Below are 18,607 nucleotides of genomic sequence, written 5' to 3'. Positions count from 1 at the left end.
ATTAGACAGAAAATAGAGGAGCATCTCAATGAAAACCATATTCTTGCAGATAGTCAACATGGATTTAGACGAGGCAGATAATGTCTTACTAATTTCTTAGAATTATTTGAACATGCAACTGCAGCTGTAGATCATGTGAAAGCATATGATATGATATACTTAGATTTTCAAAAAGCTTTTGATAAGGTTCCACACCACAGACTGATCCTCAGATTGGAAGCTGTAGGCATTCTGGGTAATGTAAGTAGATGGATTATGAACTGGTTGATGTTTAGGAAACAGAGGGTGTTGATTAGAGGAGTCGCTTCTAACTGGAGTGAGGTTGTTAGTGGAGTTCCACAGGGATCAGTACTAGGGCCTTTGCTTTTTCTAATCTATATTAATGATCTGGACTCTGGGATAGTTAGCAAACTTGTCACATTTGCAGATGATACTAAAATAGGTGGCTCAGCAGATACAATCTCGGCAGCTCAGGCTATTCAAAGGGTCTCAGATAATATTCAGTTGTGGGCGACACCTGGCAGATGAAATTCAATGTGGACAAGTGCAAGGTAATACATGCAGATAACAAACATGTCCACTATAATTACACTATGGGAGGAATAGAACTAGATGAAGTATCGCATGAGAAAGACCTAGGAGTCTACATGGACTCCTCACTTTCTCCATCCAAACAGTGTGGGGAAGCAATAAAAAAGGCAAACAGGATGTTAGGGTATATTGTCAAAAGTGTAGAATTGAGAACAAGGGCAGTGATGTTCAGACTGTACAATGCACTAGTTAGAGCTCATCTGGATACTGTGGACAGTTCTGGGCTCCACACTTCAAGAAAGATATCGCTGCTCTAGAGGCAGTTCAGAGGAGAGCAACCAGACTTATTCCAGGTCTGAAGGGAATGTCCTACTGAGAGACTGAGGAACTGAACCTTTTCACCCTGGAACAGAGGAGACTACGTGGGGACTTGATCCAAGTCTTCAAAATCATGAAGGGCATCGACCACATCAACCCAGAGGAGCTTTTCCAGATCAGCAGGGACACACGCACCCGGGACACAAATGGAAATTGGGCTTCAAGGCATTCAAGACAGAAAACAGGAGACACTTCTTCACACAGAGAGGCGTCACAATCTGAACAAACTCCCCAGCGATGTGGCTGAAGAGACAATTTGGGATCATTCAAAAACAGACTGGATAGGATCCTTGATCACTTAGTTATTAATGGACACCAAACGAGCACGATGGGGCGAATTGGCCTCCTCTCGACTGGACACTGTCTTGTGTTCTTATTTAATTATGTTGATTTTGATTGCTTGTTGTAGCAACGATATTTGCAAGTTCTACGGAATTAAAAAGATTGTGTATTTATTTTTATTTAAATGACAATGTTTCATATTTCTCTGTGGGTACACATTTTAATTGCCAATTACAATCCGTTCACCTTGTGACTTGGTGCCTTTGTTTGGAAACCTTAATGCATTTTTGGTGAAACAATATGAATGTCTTTATTGTGTTCAGATCACATAACTTTTTGTTGCAAACGCTCTCAACATTTTAACCACATGAAAAAACATTTTACGTTCAATATAATCGTTCTTGTAGTTTTTCATTAGTGTTCTTAAATGCTATCCAAACATTTTAATGATATAAAACCACCAAACCAACATCTAGGTCATTTACGCTTTCCTGTCACTATGAACTTTGAGTAATTGTCGGTATATCTGGACATTTGTTGGGCGCGTTTATAATGTCTAATCGCTGACTGCCACCGGTTCAGTTGCTTCACTTTCATTTGACCCTCGATAAACGGAAACCTGTGTCTTTTTTACCAAAGACCCTAAAGACCTGTCTCGCCGCCACCTTGCATACTGATCATTTATCAACACAGCCCGGGGCCAAAGAGATCCAGCGACCTTTACAGGCACTATATACCAAACAATTATTTCCCCATCGTTTACAGTTGTCCCTTTGCTATCGATGGCTTGACCCTCATGTCCCGCATGTCCTTCATGGCGCACTGGTGCGTCTTTGCGCACAGCGGACACTGGACACCGGCCTGCGCAGCGTCTTGTACTTCGGTGGCGAAGGGGGCCGGCGGGGAGGCAGGGAGGGAGGGAGCGGCTGCTGAGTTGCCCTCCCCTCCAATAAACCCCGACACTCTTACAATCTTGTCGGTCCCACCTCCAGCCGTAACCGTGGAGATGGCACAACCTGGGTGTCCCTCTCTCTAAAACCCACACAGTCCCCCCAGTGTATGTTTCTCCGGGCTGGTAATCCTCCTGGTGCGACACAAATACATTGTCACAGCTGCTTTGTCCAGCATCTAAGACTGAGCGAGGCTGGAGGTTACTTTTAGTGATTTAAATGTGCATTATTATTAATCATAATCATAACATCATCAAAATCTGTTTGCAGGCTGTTTCAGTGGGAACACACAGAAAAAAACTCTTGTCCGACCCACTTTCTCCCTCTCCTTTTCTCCCCCTCCCGAACTTACAAGCTTACCCTCCATGCTCCTGTTCCATCAAAAGGAGGTGAAGCCTGATTACCCGTTTGGAAACCGATCGGATGATGACAGGACTACAAAACCACTTTTTATACGCTTTAATTAAAAACGTGTTCCGGCGGCCCGGGGCTGAATGGCCTCGGAGAAAAGTGTGGCTGATCCCGTTGCCATAACGACCCCAAATCTCCCAGCCTTTTCTTCTTTAATTCACTCCATCTATACATCCATTTATCCCCACATACACTGTGCAGCAGCCGAGCTATAGCAACAGACCCATGTGCATCCGAGCCGGCGACACCTGCTGCAAACTGCAGACGGGAACAAACGTCCCGGAGGCCTGGATGCGCCAACAGTATTAAAGTCAGTTTATGAATGATGTACAGAGAGGGACATGCCTTCACATCCGCGTCCTTTAACACGGCAACATGGCACATTATTAGTATGCTAATCAATATATAATTCATATGAATCGTTATTGTTAAAATCAACACGGGATGCAAAATAAAGTGCATTTTAAAACGAATACAATTGCGCTGATTCCGAATGGCTTTTGCATTGACGTTTTATGTCGGATTTTATGCATTTAAACAGCTTTTTTCCCACCTGGGCCAAGGTGTTACATACCCCCCTGAGCTGTGTCTTATTCCAAATGTTGTTCCGTGACCGATCGGCCTGGGAAATTAAAATGTAAAACATGTTAATATATGAAGTAGATTTCGTTTGAAACACTCTGTTCCCTGTGCTTGATATTTAAAATGAACAGAAAAAACATCGCGCTCGACCAAGGCGTGTATTTATTTGCCATGTGTTTGTTTTCCCTAAATGTGTTATATTTTGTTCTCCTCGACCGATTTATTTGTAAGTGGCCCCTATATTGCATTGGTTTATTTTTTTTCAGTTGAGCAAATCCAAATGCGCTGTTTGAGTCTCAGTGAAACCCCTGTGTGCAGATCGTGTCCTTCTTGTGTGCGATGTTTGGGTCGGGGTTGCATTGCTGCACTGGGTGTGTTTGTCAGTCGTTTTCATTCTCTCAAGAAAACTTGGCGGCTTTTTTTCATGCTTAACCAAGTTTTGCTGCCTCTTTGTCATCCCCGCGCAGCTTTTGTAGCTTCATTCCAGTTCTGCAAGTGGATTAATGAAGATACACAGGGAGGAAAGACGGGGAGACCACCAACCTGACTCGGGCACAGCACAGGAGAAGTGCACAAAGCCCTAATAAACTTCTCCCCTATCATTTTTAATGGCAAACCAGCTGCTGCTAAAGCTGATTTCGGATAGAGATCTCTTCCCCCTCTTCTCCCCGGCCCTTTGAAAGCGTCTTTCTGAAGGGGTCTTGCTTTGCTCTTTTCGTTGGCCAAGCACAATTGTGTTATTGGAGATAATGAATGCAATCCCCATCAGAAGGCATTAGCAGCGCCTTGGCCCTGTAGTGGCTTTTCAGGCGCACAATGAAAAGGCGCAGAAGAAAGGGCTGCGGGTAGCCTGGCTGATGGCCGCTTTTGAAGTCAAGGGAGTCGCGCATTGTTGTCCACATTTCTGTCCATAAGGCTGAAGAAAGGGCCGCGGCTTTTGATGGGGATATGAGAAAAATGCCTCATAAGTTTGGAAGACAAGGAGCCGCAGAAGTCTCTGTCCCGCTGAAAACATATGTCCCGCATTAATCAGGGCTGGCCGAGGACAAGGGACGGATTGAGGATGCGAGGGGCAGGGGCGTCATCTGAGCGGACAGGGGGGCTGGCGAGATTAGTTTATCCATCATCATCATCATCATCATCATCATAGTGTGGTTTGTTTTTAGGCTCCATCTCTCCATCTGTAGGTTTGGTGTATTCGTTTATAATGTGTTCAATGTTTTTTTTTTTTTTTTTTTTTTTTGATCTGATAAATAAAGTTTATTTTACAACCTAAATCTATGTATCTATCTATCTATGAACAAGCAGCTGACCGCCTGATATGAAGCTTTGACTTCTGCATTTCCAGACGTCACCCACTCTGTTTTTCTGATCTGAGTCTTTTTTCAATTTATATTATATTGTTGTCTTGGGTTTAGTCAGGTGCTCGGATTTAAAATAATTATAACAATTCAGGCACAACTATGTAACGGGTTTGTTACATGTATTGGTGAAGTTAAGAAGCTCACACCGCGCCTGGTCCTGTACTGTCTCATTTAAAAAACGCGCCTGTGTATCTTATTTTATTGTGCATATTGAACATAACCTGTGAGTTCAATTTGGGAAAAGGTCAAGTCTATTTCAGGATTTTCTCTAGCATTGAATGACTGAAGCTGGTAGCTTTACGTGTATTTAGACGAGAGAAGGTTAATTATCTTCATTTCTCCTTCAAGAGCAGCCTAACAATAATGACTCGCCATCAGTGATCAATTCTCCCTGTTCCTGCTTATGATGCCGCAGTCTCGAGTCCATGTTACACCAATTCCTCGCAATTCCGCAAAATAAAACCAGATAAAATACATGTAGGTTCAGCAAACCTCACAATGCGACTGCACACGTTTTTAAATAGTTTTAATTGCGTTGTCTTGCGCAGATACATTGTCAAGGCTGCGCTGGAAGAGCGGCGTGTTGTGAACTATTCAAACTGGATGTGTCCAATGTGTCCAATGTGTCCAATGTGTCCAATGTGTGCAAAGGCGGAAAGGCCCGGCGCACAAACCGCAGCCGCCGTCCTGAGCTCGGCCGTGTGTCGGCTTTGCGTCGGCTTTGCGATGGAAGAGTCATGGCAAACAAAACGCTGTTGGGATTGTATTTGTAATTGGCCGTTGGGTCCAATTTAATTTAGTCGGGACTTGTGTAATAGTAGTGGTGGTGGTGGTAATACACCTGGGCTGATCAGAACTTTTTCGTTTAGGTTTTGAATTTAAAAAGCTTGTTTTTGATTAAATGTAAAATAAAAATGTCCAGATCACTTTGTAATAGTGGATTAATTGTGGGAAAACAATGTCATTTACTTTTGTTTTTTAATGGATTGGTTGGATTTTATTTAAATACATTCGTTTATATATATATTCGTTATACCAGGAGCAATTTAGTTTTGGTTACCAATTGCACTTGTGCAGCTTTGCCGCAGTTGCTGCTGATGCCCAGTACATGTTATCGTGTGCAGGTTTGCCCTTTTAACATTGCAGTTTGCGGATCGACACGCTGCTTCCCTCTCTGAGCGATTGCAGATCGATCTCAGTGAAAACTGTGAAATCAACACTAACGAGAAACGCGCGTCGTTAACGAGCTGCAGCAGCATTTTCTCAACTTGAAGACACTGAAACTATAAATGAGCAAAATGTCTTTCTGTGGACGTTGCGTGGACGCGGTAAATTTCATTAACAGAATCGTTAATATGGCTTTAATGTGGGCTACAATTCTTCAGACTTGCTGAGGTTTATTTTCTGCACAAAACGACACAACCCCAAGCAGACGAAAATGGAAAAATAAAACTGGTAAAGAAATCATCGCTGTAGATTTTTCAAAGAAGCAAATTAATTCACTGGACTAATTATTTTATGTTGGTCATTCTTCTTTCTTTTTTTAACAGATTTTGCAATGCATCTCGCAACAAATTAAAATAAATATACAGCTCTAATCGAATGCAATAGACTGGAATAATCCTGTAAAATTAAAATACTAAAATCATACAAAACGTGCGTCAATGTCACACTGCTCCATTCACAGTGCGCTCAATTTATATACTTATAAGACAAACCTAATACATATATACACATGTAAACAGGCTATAAATTCCGACAAGAGCTTGTCAGAGGGCTTGAGTCTCACCATGCCTGTAAGGTACAATTCCTCTGACAGAAATGAACTTGAAAGAAGTGAGAACCGCTATTAAATAGACATGTTAGAACATTATAATTCACCATAAATCACAGTCATTTAAAGCAGCTGTCTAAATTGCCCACCGTGTACCAGTGAAATCGGCCATTAGGCAAGAAAATAGACAAAATCATCACCGCAGCTTCTGGATATAAACTCCCCATTCTGTATATAATTGCATTTGGAAAGTGTAGAGCTGACAACTGCTGAATAAAAGCGGGGAAATAACTACCTGGCCAGGAATAACATTATTATTATTATTATTATTATTATTATTATTATTATTATTATTATTATTATTATTATTTAATTTAAAAATATTATTAATAATAATAATAATTGGCAAGGATTGCAAATTCCCTCTGACCAAGAGGTAACTCCAGTTTCCACCACAAAATTAGCTTTCTTATGAGTTCAATAAATCAAGACCTTAGAAAAAGTCATCAGTAAAAACCCAGCCATATAAATGCGATTGTATGTAAAAAAATAACTATATATTGTAACAATTGTAGATCTACTAAGAATTAGTATTAATAATATTATTAATATTATTATTAATAATACTAATATAATGTACAAGACCTCGATCCAATAGACTGCTGTTTTTTCCCCAGTATGGGAACAGTTTAACCAAAAAAATATGAAATGCAATATGAAAATGTACGTTTCATGTGGATCATAGAATCAAATAAATGTGACAGAGACAATAGTGTATTCTGAAAATAGTGTATATTGTGTCTTCGTCACGTTGATTTGATTCTGTGATGCACAGGAAACGTAAATGTTCAGGTTTCATATAATTATTATGTTGTTAAAGTGAATCGGCAGGCTATGTGACAGGTTAAACAAGTTATACTGTCATAGGTTTTAATTTCTACATAATATACAGTGGTATTTATTATTTTTTTGTTTTTAAATTGATGTTACCTATGTATTCAACATTATTCAATATATTCAAATAAAATTATTTGTTATTTATATGAAGCGATTTGAGTATTTGAAAATCGAATTAATCGAAAGTGATATTTTGTACAAAGAAGTATGTGTAATCATCTCACTGGTATTTTATGTTTATTTTTTAAATGAATCTGCAGCAACACTGGGCATAACAATGTGTGCGAGTTAAACACTATTTTCCTTCTGTCTCTAGATCACAAACACAAATGAAAGTGAATAATGTGGAGGGAACGACTCTCTCACCCACACAGAGCATTTTTTTCAGGTTTTTCCTCCTTGTCCCAGATTAGATGCTCTCCTCACACAATCCAGCGCTGTATTATTTACCCATCGGGGGGCAATTACATGATAATTAAACGCATTTCACGGTTCTTCAGCCAAAGTGTGTGTCCACAAAATACCATGATCAAAGTCAAATCTGTTCAGGTTCAAAATCCCTTCATGTCAGGTTACAAATGACAAAAAGATGCTTTGGCCTAATATGATATTGTTGATTCATCCATTTCAATAGGCAACTGCCTCGTTCAAGACTAATTTATGCCTTTTATTTAGCCTAATTGCTGCCTGTATAATATCTCTAACTCTTTAAATGAAAACGTTGGGCGGCTTAAATGTGTTGTTGTTTTAGGCTATATCTGATTTAATTGAAGGCATATCTGAAAACATAATACAATGTATTAACCAGTGAGCGATTGAATCGGATCGAAATTAATATACAAACAAATGAAAACCAGAGCAGATCTAATCACAAACGTTGACGTTTTGTTTAAGGATCGTGTTTCTCGGACGGATTGCAAATGAACCGAGTCAGTTTACAGACTTACATATTCAAATTCAAATTATTTAATCAAGGCCTGGAGGTCAGCAGACAGACAGCAGTGCGATGATTTTAATTAAGGTCGGCAATTCGGGGCTTTGCTCTTTTTAAATTAATATTTTATAGTATATTTGAACACAGTTACTGGCAGCCCCCCCTCCACTGTAATAGATGACGCTCGCCGCATCAACTCGGAAAAGTTATATTTGAACACAAAAGGGATTCATTATATATTACACAAACATTCATGATGAGATTATTTTAATGTTCCCGATTACATTATCACCTAGTTGTTGATGATAATAATAATAATAATAATAACAATAGGCCTATTAATAATAATATAAATAATAGTAATAGTAATAATAATAATAATAATAATAATAATAATAATAATAATAATAATCACAACAATAGCTATTTTGGGGGAATATGACATATTCTGCCAATAGTTTTCAATGAGAACACCTACATTTCTTAAAATATTGTGTATTTCATGTATTTTCACCATACAAGACACCGCGAAAAAACTATAATTTCATATCTTTTATTTAAAAAATAACATGCAATAAATTAAGCACATTCCGACCCAAAAATTTGCAAAAAACAAACATGTGTTACAATACAAAATGCAAACTTTTCTGTTGTTATTGAGAAAACGTTTATGATCATAATGCAGGTGGTGCTGGCCGAGGGGGGAGGGGGTACTTTAAAATACCACAAAAAAGACTGAGCTCGTCTTTTATTTCAAATTTTGCCTTTTCTCGGCATGGGTGGGGTGCGATATTTTATACAATTTGATGGGTTTGGGGGTGTATGTGCCAAGAACAGAACAAATGAAATCCCCAAAACAGGAGGATAAAGAGCTGAAAAAGAAAGGAGGTGGGGGCAGTTGGTGGTTGTTGGTATCGCTGTTCAGGTTTGTATTTTTGTTTTGTGTCGTTCAACTTTTCCAAGAGACTCGTTGACCTTCATTGAGAAACAGATTCGAGTCGTTTTCTGGGTACATGCTGTCAACCTATTTTACAAGCTCGGAAGTTTTAAATACTTTTGCATTGATTTGAACGGGGTTATACAATCATTCAAACGGGAAGCCTTTACAGTATACTTTTCTTTTTACACATACACAGATTTGTACAATAAAGTAACAGTCCATATGCACCAACGCGTGCAAAAATAAAGTTTGTTTCCTTTGTCTTTGCTTTTCCTGTTTCTGTTCTTTCCTGGGCTCTCTCTGCGCTCTGGTCTAATGGAGATGAGACTAAGACGTGTTAAGCACAGGTCTCGAATACACACCTTGGTAGTAAGACGCCTCTAGTGCCGACGGGTCCATGGTGGCTCTCCCGGCCATGGAGGCGCTGCCCAGCGGCAGGCTGGCCGAGATCCCCGGCCCGTAGGAGGAGTACTGTAAGGCTTGCTCGTAGGCTTTCAAGTCCAGCTTGTGCTGCTGCTCCGAGGAGGACATGAGGTTGTTGATGGAAAACGGGTGGTTGAAGGAGTAGTGGGGGTCCCCCTTCAGGTGCAGCGGGGGCTCGTGGGACATGGGGTGGGGGGCCAGGGGGGCGGACGCCAGGGCCGTGGCCGAGCTGACCGCGGGGTGGACCGGCGCCCCGCTGCCCTTCAGCTCGCTGGCGGTCGTGCCGCCGCCGTGGTCCATGCGGGGAGGGCTGGAGGACTGGTTGGAGCTGGAGTCCATCTGGCCCGCTTTCCCGCTACTGCCCTCGTTGGGGGGCGAGCCGGGACCACCAGACTGGTCTTTGCGGCTGTCCTGAGAGCCCTTTCCCCCGGACAGCCTCTTCTCGCATTTAAACCGTTTCTGCCTGCGGAGGTAACAGCCGTTTTCGAACATATTTCCCGAGTCTGGGTGAAGCGCCCAGTAGGAGCCTTTCCCGGGCTTGTCCGGCGACCTGGCGACCTTGACGAAGCAGTCGTTGAAGGACAGCGAGTGCCGTATGGAGTTCTGCCAGCGCTGCTGGTTCTGCCGGTAGTAGGGGAACAGGTCCATGATCCACTGGTAGATCTCGCTCAGGGTGAGCATCTTGCTGGGAGACTGCTGGATGGCCATGGTGATGAGGGAGATGTAGGAGTAGGGCGGCTTGGCGTGCGGGTAGCTCCTGCGGAACGTCTTGGTGTCCCTGGCCCGGTTCAGGTTAGGCTGGGCATAAGCCATGGGGCTCATCGCCGGGCTCATGCTGGAGTAGGGGGTCAGGGCGTTCATGGAGGCCTGCTGGGCCGACATGGCGTTCATGTTGGTGGGGCTAAGAGCGGTGCCCATGCCCGAGACCCCGGTTGGCATGCCGTTCATGGCGCTGGTCGCGCTGGGGGGCATCCCCGCCATGGTGCCGGGGCTCAGCCCGGCTCCCAGCCCGGGGTTTGCATAGGACATGTTGAAGGAACTGGAAGTCATGTTGCCACTGGTGGACATGCTGCCCATGTAGCCGTTCATAGAGTTCATCGCCCCCAGGCCCGCGTTCATGCTGCCATTGGGGACCGCGGAATAAACCTGTTGGAAACACAATGAAAAGTTACTGTTTTTATGTACAAATGCATAATATAAAATTGTTGACATTGTGAAACGAATCCAATTTAATTTAATTTAGCTTCATTGCTCAAATGCCTGAAATAGATGCGACAGGTAAGACACGCATTTTATTTCAAGTAATTTTCATTTTAATTATTGTAACTTTAATTATAAATCCCTACAAGTGTTTGTGCGTCATTATATATATATATATATATATATATATATATATATATATATATTGTAATCATGATTGACTATGTAAGCTGTGCTGTTTGCGGACGAAAACGCACTTAAAAACACAAATACATTATTTTATAAAATGTTCCAACTAATTCAGAACATAAACAGAACCATCCATTTTGTGTTACAATATTATTTACAATACTCCCGTACACTTTAAATGACAGAATTAATTTAACCAGAATTGTATTGTTACGGTATAGTTTTGGTTCGTTAATAAACCGAATCCACACAGACCCATAGATTTCAATGTTTATGAGTAACTAAAAGGTAATATATTTTTGAGCAACATGTCTCAACAAATACATTTACCTGCAACCAACAACACACACAAATGTCCTTGTGCTGAGAATGACATAAAATAAGAGGTTTTAAATTAGAAACTTAATACTGGAGGTCACGCAAGGTAAATAACAGTAATGATAATAAGTATTATTATTGTTTTCTGCATACACAAATGTCAGCCAGCTAATTCACACTTGAAGAAGGTTCATGTATTCAATTATTTTGTAGAGATCGATACATCATTATTCGGGGTACAACTATGATTTAAGATATGCTTTCTATGCTCTGTGCTGGGTTTTATAACATGGGTTTGTTTAAATATATTAGTCCTGAACGTGCCCCTGCTTCCCATCCTGATAAAAAGCCGGTTAATGATTTTCTTACTGCACCTCGAGTGACGCTCCTCGCTTTTTATGATTTGATTCCGTTTCTTGATAACTTTGTTAACACATTTGAAATGGATGAATTCAGGAAACCGGTGCAAAGATCCGTGATGTCCGGCATCTACACCCGCTGCTGCCACCAAGTGGATCTACAACACTGAGCTTTCATACAAAGGTTTTACTTCAAAAAAGCAAAAATAATTCAGATATTGATTTAAAACGTATGCCAACGCGGAGCTCGGCAGCACTGGCAGACGGTGCCATCTGTACATGTAACCGCACAGAGGAGGAATCCAACCTCAACGAGGTCAAAATGGGACAACCTCGCAGTGCCACCTACACAAGGTTATTATTTTGTGTATGTTGTTCGACTATTGCTGTTTTAAACTGCACAGACACAGACAATCACACCAAATCCATACGAACCTCTTGTGCGTCACTGTAGTAGCTGCTCCAGTCTGGCGTTTCGTGTCCTTCCATTTTTACAGAACCCAACATCATGGAGAAAAGCTGCCAATGTCACCATTCAAACTTTAAACCCAAAGTTGCAGCTGCGTCTCCGAGCCGCGGGCCGGTGAGACAGGGACAGTGCGCCCGCTGAGCGCTGAGCCGGGCTGGGTGCGGAGTGAGCCGGAGCGCCACCGTGCATGGGAAGAGTGAGGAAGTGCTCAATCTGGACTGAGAAGAGTTGAGCTCTCGGCTGTTGCGTATAGAGGCGGATCAGATCAGCCCACCTCTTTTTTTCCCATTTGTCCTCCTCCAATGTCTTTCTGCTGGGAGAGGAACACCTACGGCCCCGGCAGGACACCTGCGGCGGTGTATATAGCGCCCCGCAACCCTGCCGGGGGTGGGGGGGACTGAATATCCTTGGAAAACAAAAGTACTGTTTGTAAACTAGCGCAGGGAAACACGGAGGAGGAGGAGAGAGCAGGGTTTGTGTATCACGATCAAATGTTTGAGATCAGATGCATTATATCAACAAATCGAAAAGAGATTTTTAGAGGCTAATTTTTGGTTAATAGTATTTCTGCACAATCACGGAACCCGTCTAGGATAAAACATATCCGAGTAATTATTGATTTTTCCATGCAGTCATACAGACTCGTGTTTGTCTAAAGTGTGCATTTTAATTATAGGCTGTTTGTTTCTATTTTTACATTATTTCAATAAGTATGAATTCGCCATACAATGATTGGTCTTTACGACTTAGTTTTCAAAATGTCATTCGGTTTCTATGAACTGGAATCAATGGCATTTTTAATGCGGTAACGATACATTTGTATCCTTTTTTTACATTAAATACAACCATAAGATACGGAATAAAAAATTCAAAATTATACAACTTAATGTCTACTAGAAATAACGAACAAAAAAAGAGGAAAATAAATAAATACTTATTCTTAGATTTGTTTTTAATCTTTACACCATTTTTAACATTTTGTAATTCGCATCCTATTTAGGCTATTTGTGCACAACATTATGCCATTAGGAGTCCATAACCAATGGACTGGACGCGTTTGTGATTTATATTTGAACGTTTTGTCCTTGTTAACACAGCCAATGTCTTTGGTGCTCTGAGAGGAAATCTTGCGTTGCCTGTGTAGCTCAACTTTATTCTCAATAGTTAATTTTTAGGAATTGGATTTCAAGAGCAAAACAAAAAACATCGGATGTAATTCAATAAACTGCGACGTAGCCTTTACATTGTTTTAAATACTTACCAACAGCGCCTCCTCAAGCAAATCTGTCTCTGTCTGTCTATCAGACGATCGATAGATCAACCTGTCTGTCTGTCTGTCTTGCCAAGTTACACTATAACTTTTTGGCAGATGATTATTACGAGGGGCCTTACATCCAATTAAACTTATTCAGACGTATATCTTCCAAAATGAGGGTCGGGTTATTTGCAGAAACAATTTCATTTTGAGATGGCCAGAACCTTTATAGAGCGTTGTATTCGTCTCGTCTTCGAATTGCTTAATTGCGTCATATTATAACAATACGTGTTGAAAACAATAAGCAAATATATATATATATATATATATATATATATATATATATATATATAATTATAACCTAAATGTCTGCTGCAAATTGCAATAGCATCTCTGTGCTGACAGGCTTAACGTTAGCGACCTCCTTCACCCCAGTCTCCCTCCAGTACAAACTGCTTACCATAAGACCGGTGTTTCTCCTACTGTAAATCAATTTATGAGGCGGAAACAAGGGTGATGATCAGACCAGATCGGATTAGCTGCCAATGATCTGATGAACTCGGGTGGGAGAATCGATTTGGCCAGACAGATAAAATATTTACAAGCAATGCAGCAGAACACGGATTAGAAGGAGACGAAACAGCAAATGACAATATAAATCACACTTGTTATTATAGTAATGAATATATTATTATTATTATTATTATTATTATTATTATTATTATTATTATTATTATTATTATTATTCAGTTGAAATCTATGCCAGATAGTCGTAGGAGCCGAGGCGGGATTATGACGGATTGGATGTTTTGACTTTACAGACCAATCAAGCAGTATCACGATTGAGCTTAATATCCGTAAAAAAAGACTCCAAGCCGCATAGAAATCAAAGGATTGGAGAATAGTTTTGTATGACAACCCAGGATGCGCTATTAATTAATTCTAATATTAAAGACAAGCTTTTGTTAAACAAATTAGCCTAATACTTATAAATATTTATATTCGCAGTGTAAACAGTGGAGGAGGGCCGGCCTGAATGGAAATAAAAACACCTTTAATGCGCTGCCGAGGAAGCCAATTAACCAAAGCTTTTTGATTTCTTTTTAGAAACAATTTAAGTCTAATTCGGGATTTTGCGAGACAATACCGAAAAACAAAACTTGGCTGAGTTTCAACAAGCCTGGGATTATAACCTATACACTCTGACAAGTAATCTGTTGAAATTCCTCACAACAAATGTGTTACTAGTACTGTGACACATTTCGTGTTCTTTGCAATATGTGCAGGGTGTCACACCCGAAGTGTGTTATTTACTTCTCAACCAATCGCCTCCCACAGACCCTTCACTGAGGACAGCGCGGAGTCTGAACCGAACCTGCTCTGTGGCCGCGACATTAGAGGTGAGTTTCATTCATTTCTTTGAATCATTCTGTTTGAGTACATGTTACAATTAAAAAGTCCTCACTTAAAGTATTAGTACGGAAGAGCCCCGGGCCCATGTGAAACAAAACCCCTCCGAAATTGGACTCTAATTGAAACTGGTCTCTGAAGTCCGGGTTCAACAGGATCAGTTCTTGTTTGGCCTTTTCTTTGACGGTCCCCAGGCTCTTCCGCTCTTTTTTTGTATTGTTACGTGGCCGGTTTGATTTTTCAAGGACAGCTTATAGTAGTAGTATAGTAATAGTTATATACCCACTGTTAAAGAATAATATTAAAGTATAATATGCCGGTAATGTTGTAGCGATTCTGAAGCCTCTCTATGACGTGCAGTGACGCAGGAGCCCGGGGTTCGAGTCCCCGCCCCGCCGGCCCGGAAACCCCAGTGCGTTAATGACTGTAATTTATATTTAATAAAACATTGAAACCGATACATTATCACGTTACTTCACTTTCGACCTGTCCGTAGGCCTGCTGTGACCCTCCCCTCCACACGGGACTGCAGAGGCGCTGTGACTCACTGTCCTCACTGTCCCCACAGCCCAGCAGCGTCATCATCAACTGACCACATCACTGCACTGAGTCTTGAGTCTGCCCGTCCTGTGCTTTACTGACAATGTATGTGGCGCTGTTAGACTTGCCAACATTGAATATATAACATATTTATGATGTATTCATTCATGTTATTTACAAATTTAAAATATCCAGATTTAGACGTTTAACAGATGTTAACTTAATTTAAAAAGTGGATTATTCCACAGATGTGTAATGCCTAATTTGCTGTATATAAAATGAGTATTATCCATTATTTGACATAACTCATTTTCAGAAAAGCATCGTAAATGAGTACAATTAATTGAAATGATTGCATTTTTTATACTGTACTATGTCTTACATACATTGTGATTGTAATGTTGTTGTGTACTGAATAAATTACTTAATAAGACAAGGGCATCTGCTACATGAATGCAATAGTAATAATTGATATTAAGGTTTCTCTGTTTACATTAAACAACTACCACATAATCTCCTTTGTTAAATTAATATTTTGTTTAGCTTTCATAAGCCAACGTGTTTATAAAATAATTTGTTATTTGTGCTAATATTCCTACACAAAACCAACACATCTGAGTAAAACTAACCCATAACTGTCTTAATTAAATAACACATTATTTATGCTAATATTCCTACACACAACCTGTGTTGTCCTTAATCACACTCAGTAATGTATTAAAAAACAACACATCGTGTGTTTTTAATACATTAGTTCTAAGAGTGTAGGTTTACATCTTATTTATTGCTGGATATAAATATTTTTTACAGATTTTCAGATCAGGTTGTGTGTGTCTGTCTTCCGATCTTCTATACAGCCTACAGATCTATCTTTCTATCCATCCATCCATCCCTCTCTCTATCTCTCTCTCTCTCTCTCTCTGTATATATATATGCGGAATATAGTCACATGTCCAATTAATTAATAATAATAATAATAATAATAATAATAATAATAATACATTTATGTATTTAAAACATGTTATCATGTTCACCCCGTCCACATTTAAATGTTTTTTATTTGTTATGTTCACATTGATATAATACAGATGTCTATAATGACCTGTTATTATTACATTTAAATGCAACTAACGAACGGAATAGCTTATTGTCGATATATTACACGACTTTTAGGTGTTTATTGTATGAGGTCAATGCTACAATTGTTTAAGAATATGCTACGTTAAGGAACACATTACCCGATCATTCACATAATTTCACTGTCAAGTAAACACATATTATAATTGAACACAAACCTGTGATTATTTAATTAATTTATATAACAGCAACTGCTTGGTGCTTCAAAAATAACATGACAAACCAGCTGTTTGACTTTGAGGTCAGTTACAGAGGGAAATTTAAAAAATGCATCATAGGGAAGTAATCAGTCATCGGGTATCTTACACTATAGTATAGTGTACATTAAATATTCACTTGTGTTAAGGAGCATCACATCGCATGTATGTCCCACAGACTGGTAGAAACGACGACATCAAATATTTATGACACATATTCTCGATTGTGCTTTTTTAACGGATTGTGTATGATTTCAAAGCTATACAACAGAACTAGTTTGATATATATCGTTACAACGTGTTAATCAGCACCGGAACTAAGAGATGAAATTGACATGCATGCCTGATAATCAAACACAACCACCTGCGTTTAAAACAATTTCAACTAACACGTTAAACATAATGAGAGCTTAAAAGTCCAACGAAATCCAGATGAATATTAATTCCACAGTGTTTAATTACATTTAAATAATCCACCCAACTGAAAAAAAAATCGAGTTTTTAGTTGAATATTTGCCTTCCACATCGCGTTCAGACAAATCTATTCGGATCTGTATATTCACACGTATTTATAGCAACAATAATAGTATTAATTAAAAATATGAATGATATATTTTGTTCAAAAAGCACCATGCAATTAATAAAACAAATCTAAAATCTTAATTATGTATTGGTACTTTATTGCCTATTTAAACTTCGATCAGACTACTACTTTAATAAACATGCTGATTCATTGAAACCATGAACGCCAGTCATTACTGTCCATAAACCGCCAGTAAGACGCACCGCGGGGCCAGTAGCACTACTGCACTGGAAAGATTAACCTGCAGCATCACAGACCAGAATAAACGCCTTTTATTTCAGCCCGCCATTTAATATAAAGAAAATATGAACTTAAAAATGCACCCTGACAACCAAACACTCAAAACCCGTGGATGTCGACTTTGCTCCTTTCCGCCCAAGTGGAAAAACAAAATGGCAGCAGTTCATGGTTGTACAACTCTTCTCCTCCTCCTCCTCCTCCTTCTTCTTCTTCCTCATCTCTTCCTCCTCCTCCTTCTACTCATCCCTTTTTTCCTTCTTCTTTGTCTGCTTCGTCTCCTCCTCTGCCTCCTTCTTTTCTCCTTCGTCTTCTTCCTCCTCTTCTTCTTCTTTTTCTTCTTTGTTTCTCCTCGTCCTCTTCCTCGTTGTTTTCTCCTTATTTTCTCCTCCTTCCACTTCATTATCCTGTGTAACATTTATAGTAACGCTATAGTAGTGGGCTCTTCAGTAAGGATGTGCAATAAGGCACTGGCGTTTCTGGCCTAAAACGTCGTTGACCCAACGGCACTTCAGCACCGCGGACAGCTCTTCAATTAAGAACCCTCATCATTCAATTAAGAATGGGGGGCGTCGCAAACCTTCATAAAAACGCCAAACAAAAACTTTAATTGGAGGGAAAAATAAAGCTCATGAAAACACAATACACGTGCAATCGCAGTGTAGAGAAGAGAGAGTAAACCGGTCAACCGGACCCGGGACCACCGACTCCTCCACGACGGATCCGCCTGAGCAAACAGCCCTGCAGCATTGCGTGTGTGACATTGTTTTCAGCACGTCTTAGACAGATCTGCTCTTATCAATATCCCTACTATATATTGATAAGGAACATATAGCACAAGCAAAAGGGTTTCCAAATGCCACTTACAACAGCAGTCACATGGAGTCGCAACATAGGATGGAGTTACTGTTGGCCATATTCCTGAACATGAGAAAACACATGTGTGGACACTGGTGGTCGGGGGCTATTCTGAGGCATCTGCATTGTGCGAGTCCTATTGCCACTCATTGCCCCCCCACCTCCCCCCCCAGGCCGGTTAATGTTCAAACGCGCCCACGTGGTGCCGCGGCCCTTGTCTGGTTGCTAGGAGACTGCCCGGGCTCTGTTTACTAAATCTCAAGCCTCCGAAAGAGAGGAGGAGAAAGAAGGGAAGAAAGAAAGAAAAATAACTGTATCACCTCTCTCAATATAGGCCCACACGTTTTAGAGATTACAATTTTGGTGGAAATCACTGCCCAAGCTGCCAT

General features: G+C 40.3%; 1 protein-coding gene and 1 long non-coding RNA gene across 2 annotated transcripts; one reads left to right on the top strand and one right to left on the bottom strand.

Moving 5' to 3' along the window:
- Positions 1-8,640: 8,640 nt before the first annotated feature.
- Positions 8,641-12,321, bottom strand: foxa1 (forkhead box A1). The gene is made up of 2 exons (XM_066694539.1): positions 11,968-12,321; positions 8,641-10,612 (listed from the first exon to the last, which is right to left on the bottom strand). The coding sequence occupies exons 1-2, from the start codon at positions 12,040-12,042 to the stop codon at positions 9,371-9,373; spliced, it is 1,317 nt and encodes a 438-aa protein (XP_066550636.1). The 5' UTR covers positions 12,043-12,321; the 3' UTR covers positions 8,641-9,370.
- Positions 12,322-14,592: 2,271 nt separating this feature from the next.
- LOC136717256 (uncharacterized) lies at positions 14,593-15,501 on the top strand. The gene is made up of 2 exons (XR_010805207.1): positions 14,593-14,656; positions 15,163-15,501. It is a non-coding gene; the product is annotated as an uncharacterized LOC136717256 (long non-coding RNA).
- Positions 15,502-18,607: the final 3,106 nt, after the last annotated feature.

The sequence above is a fragment of the Amia ocellicauda genome, chromosome 21, assembly GCF_036373705.1.
Source record: "Amia ocellicauda isolate fAmiCal2 chromosome 21, fAmiCal2.hap1, whole genome shotgun sequence".
Lineage (NCBI taxonomy): Eukaryota > Metazoa > Chordata > Actinopteri > Amiiformes > Amiidae > Amia > Amia ocellicauda.
The sequence above is the reverse complement of the archived record's forward strand: the minus strand, read 5'-3'. Positions and strand labels throughout refer to the sequence as shown.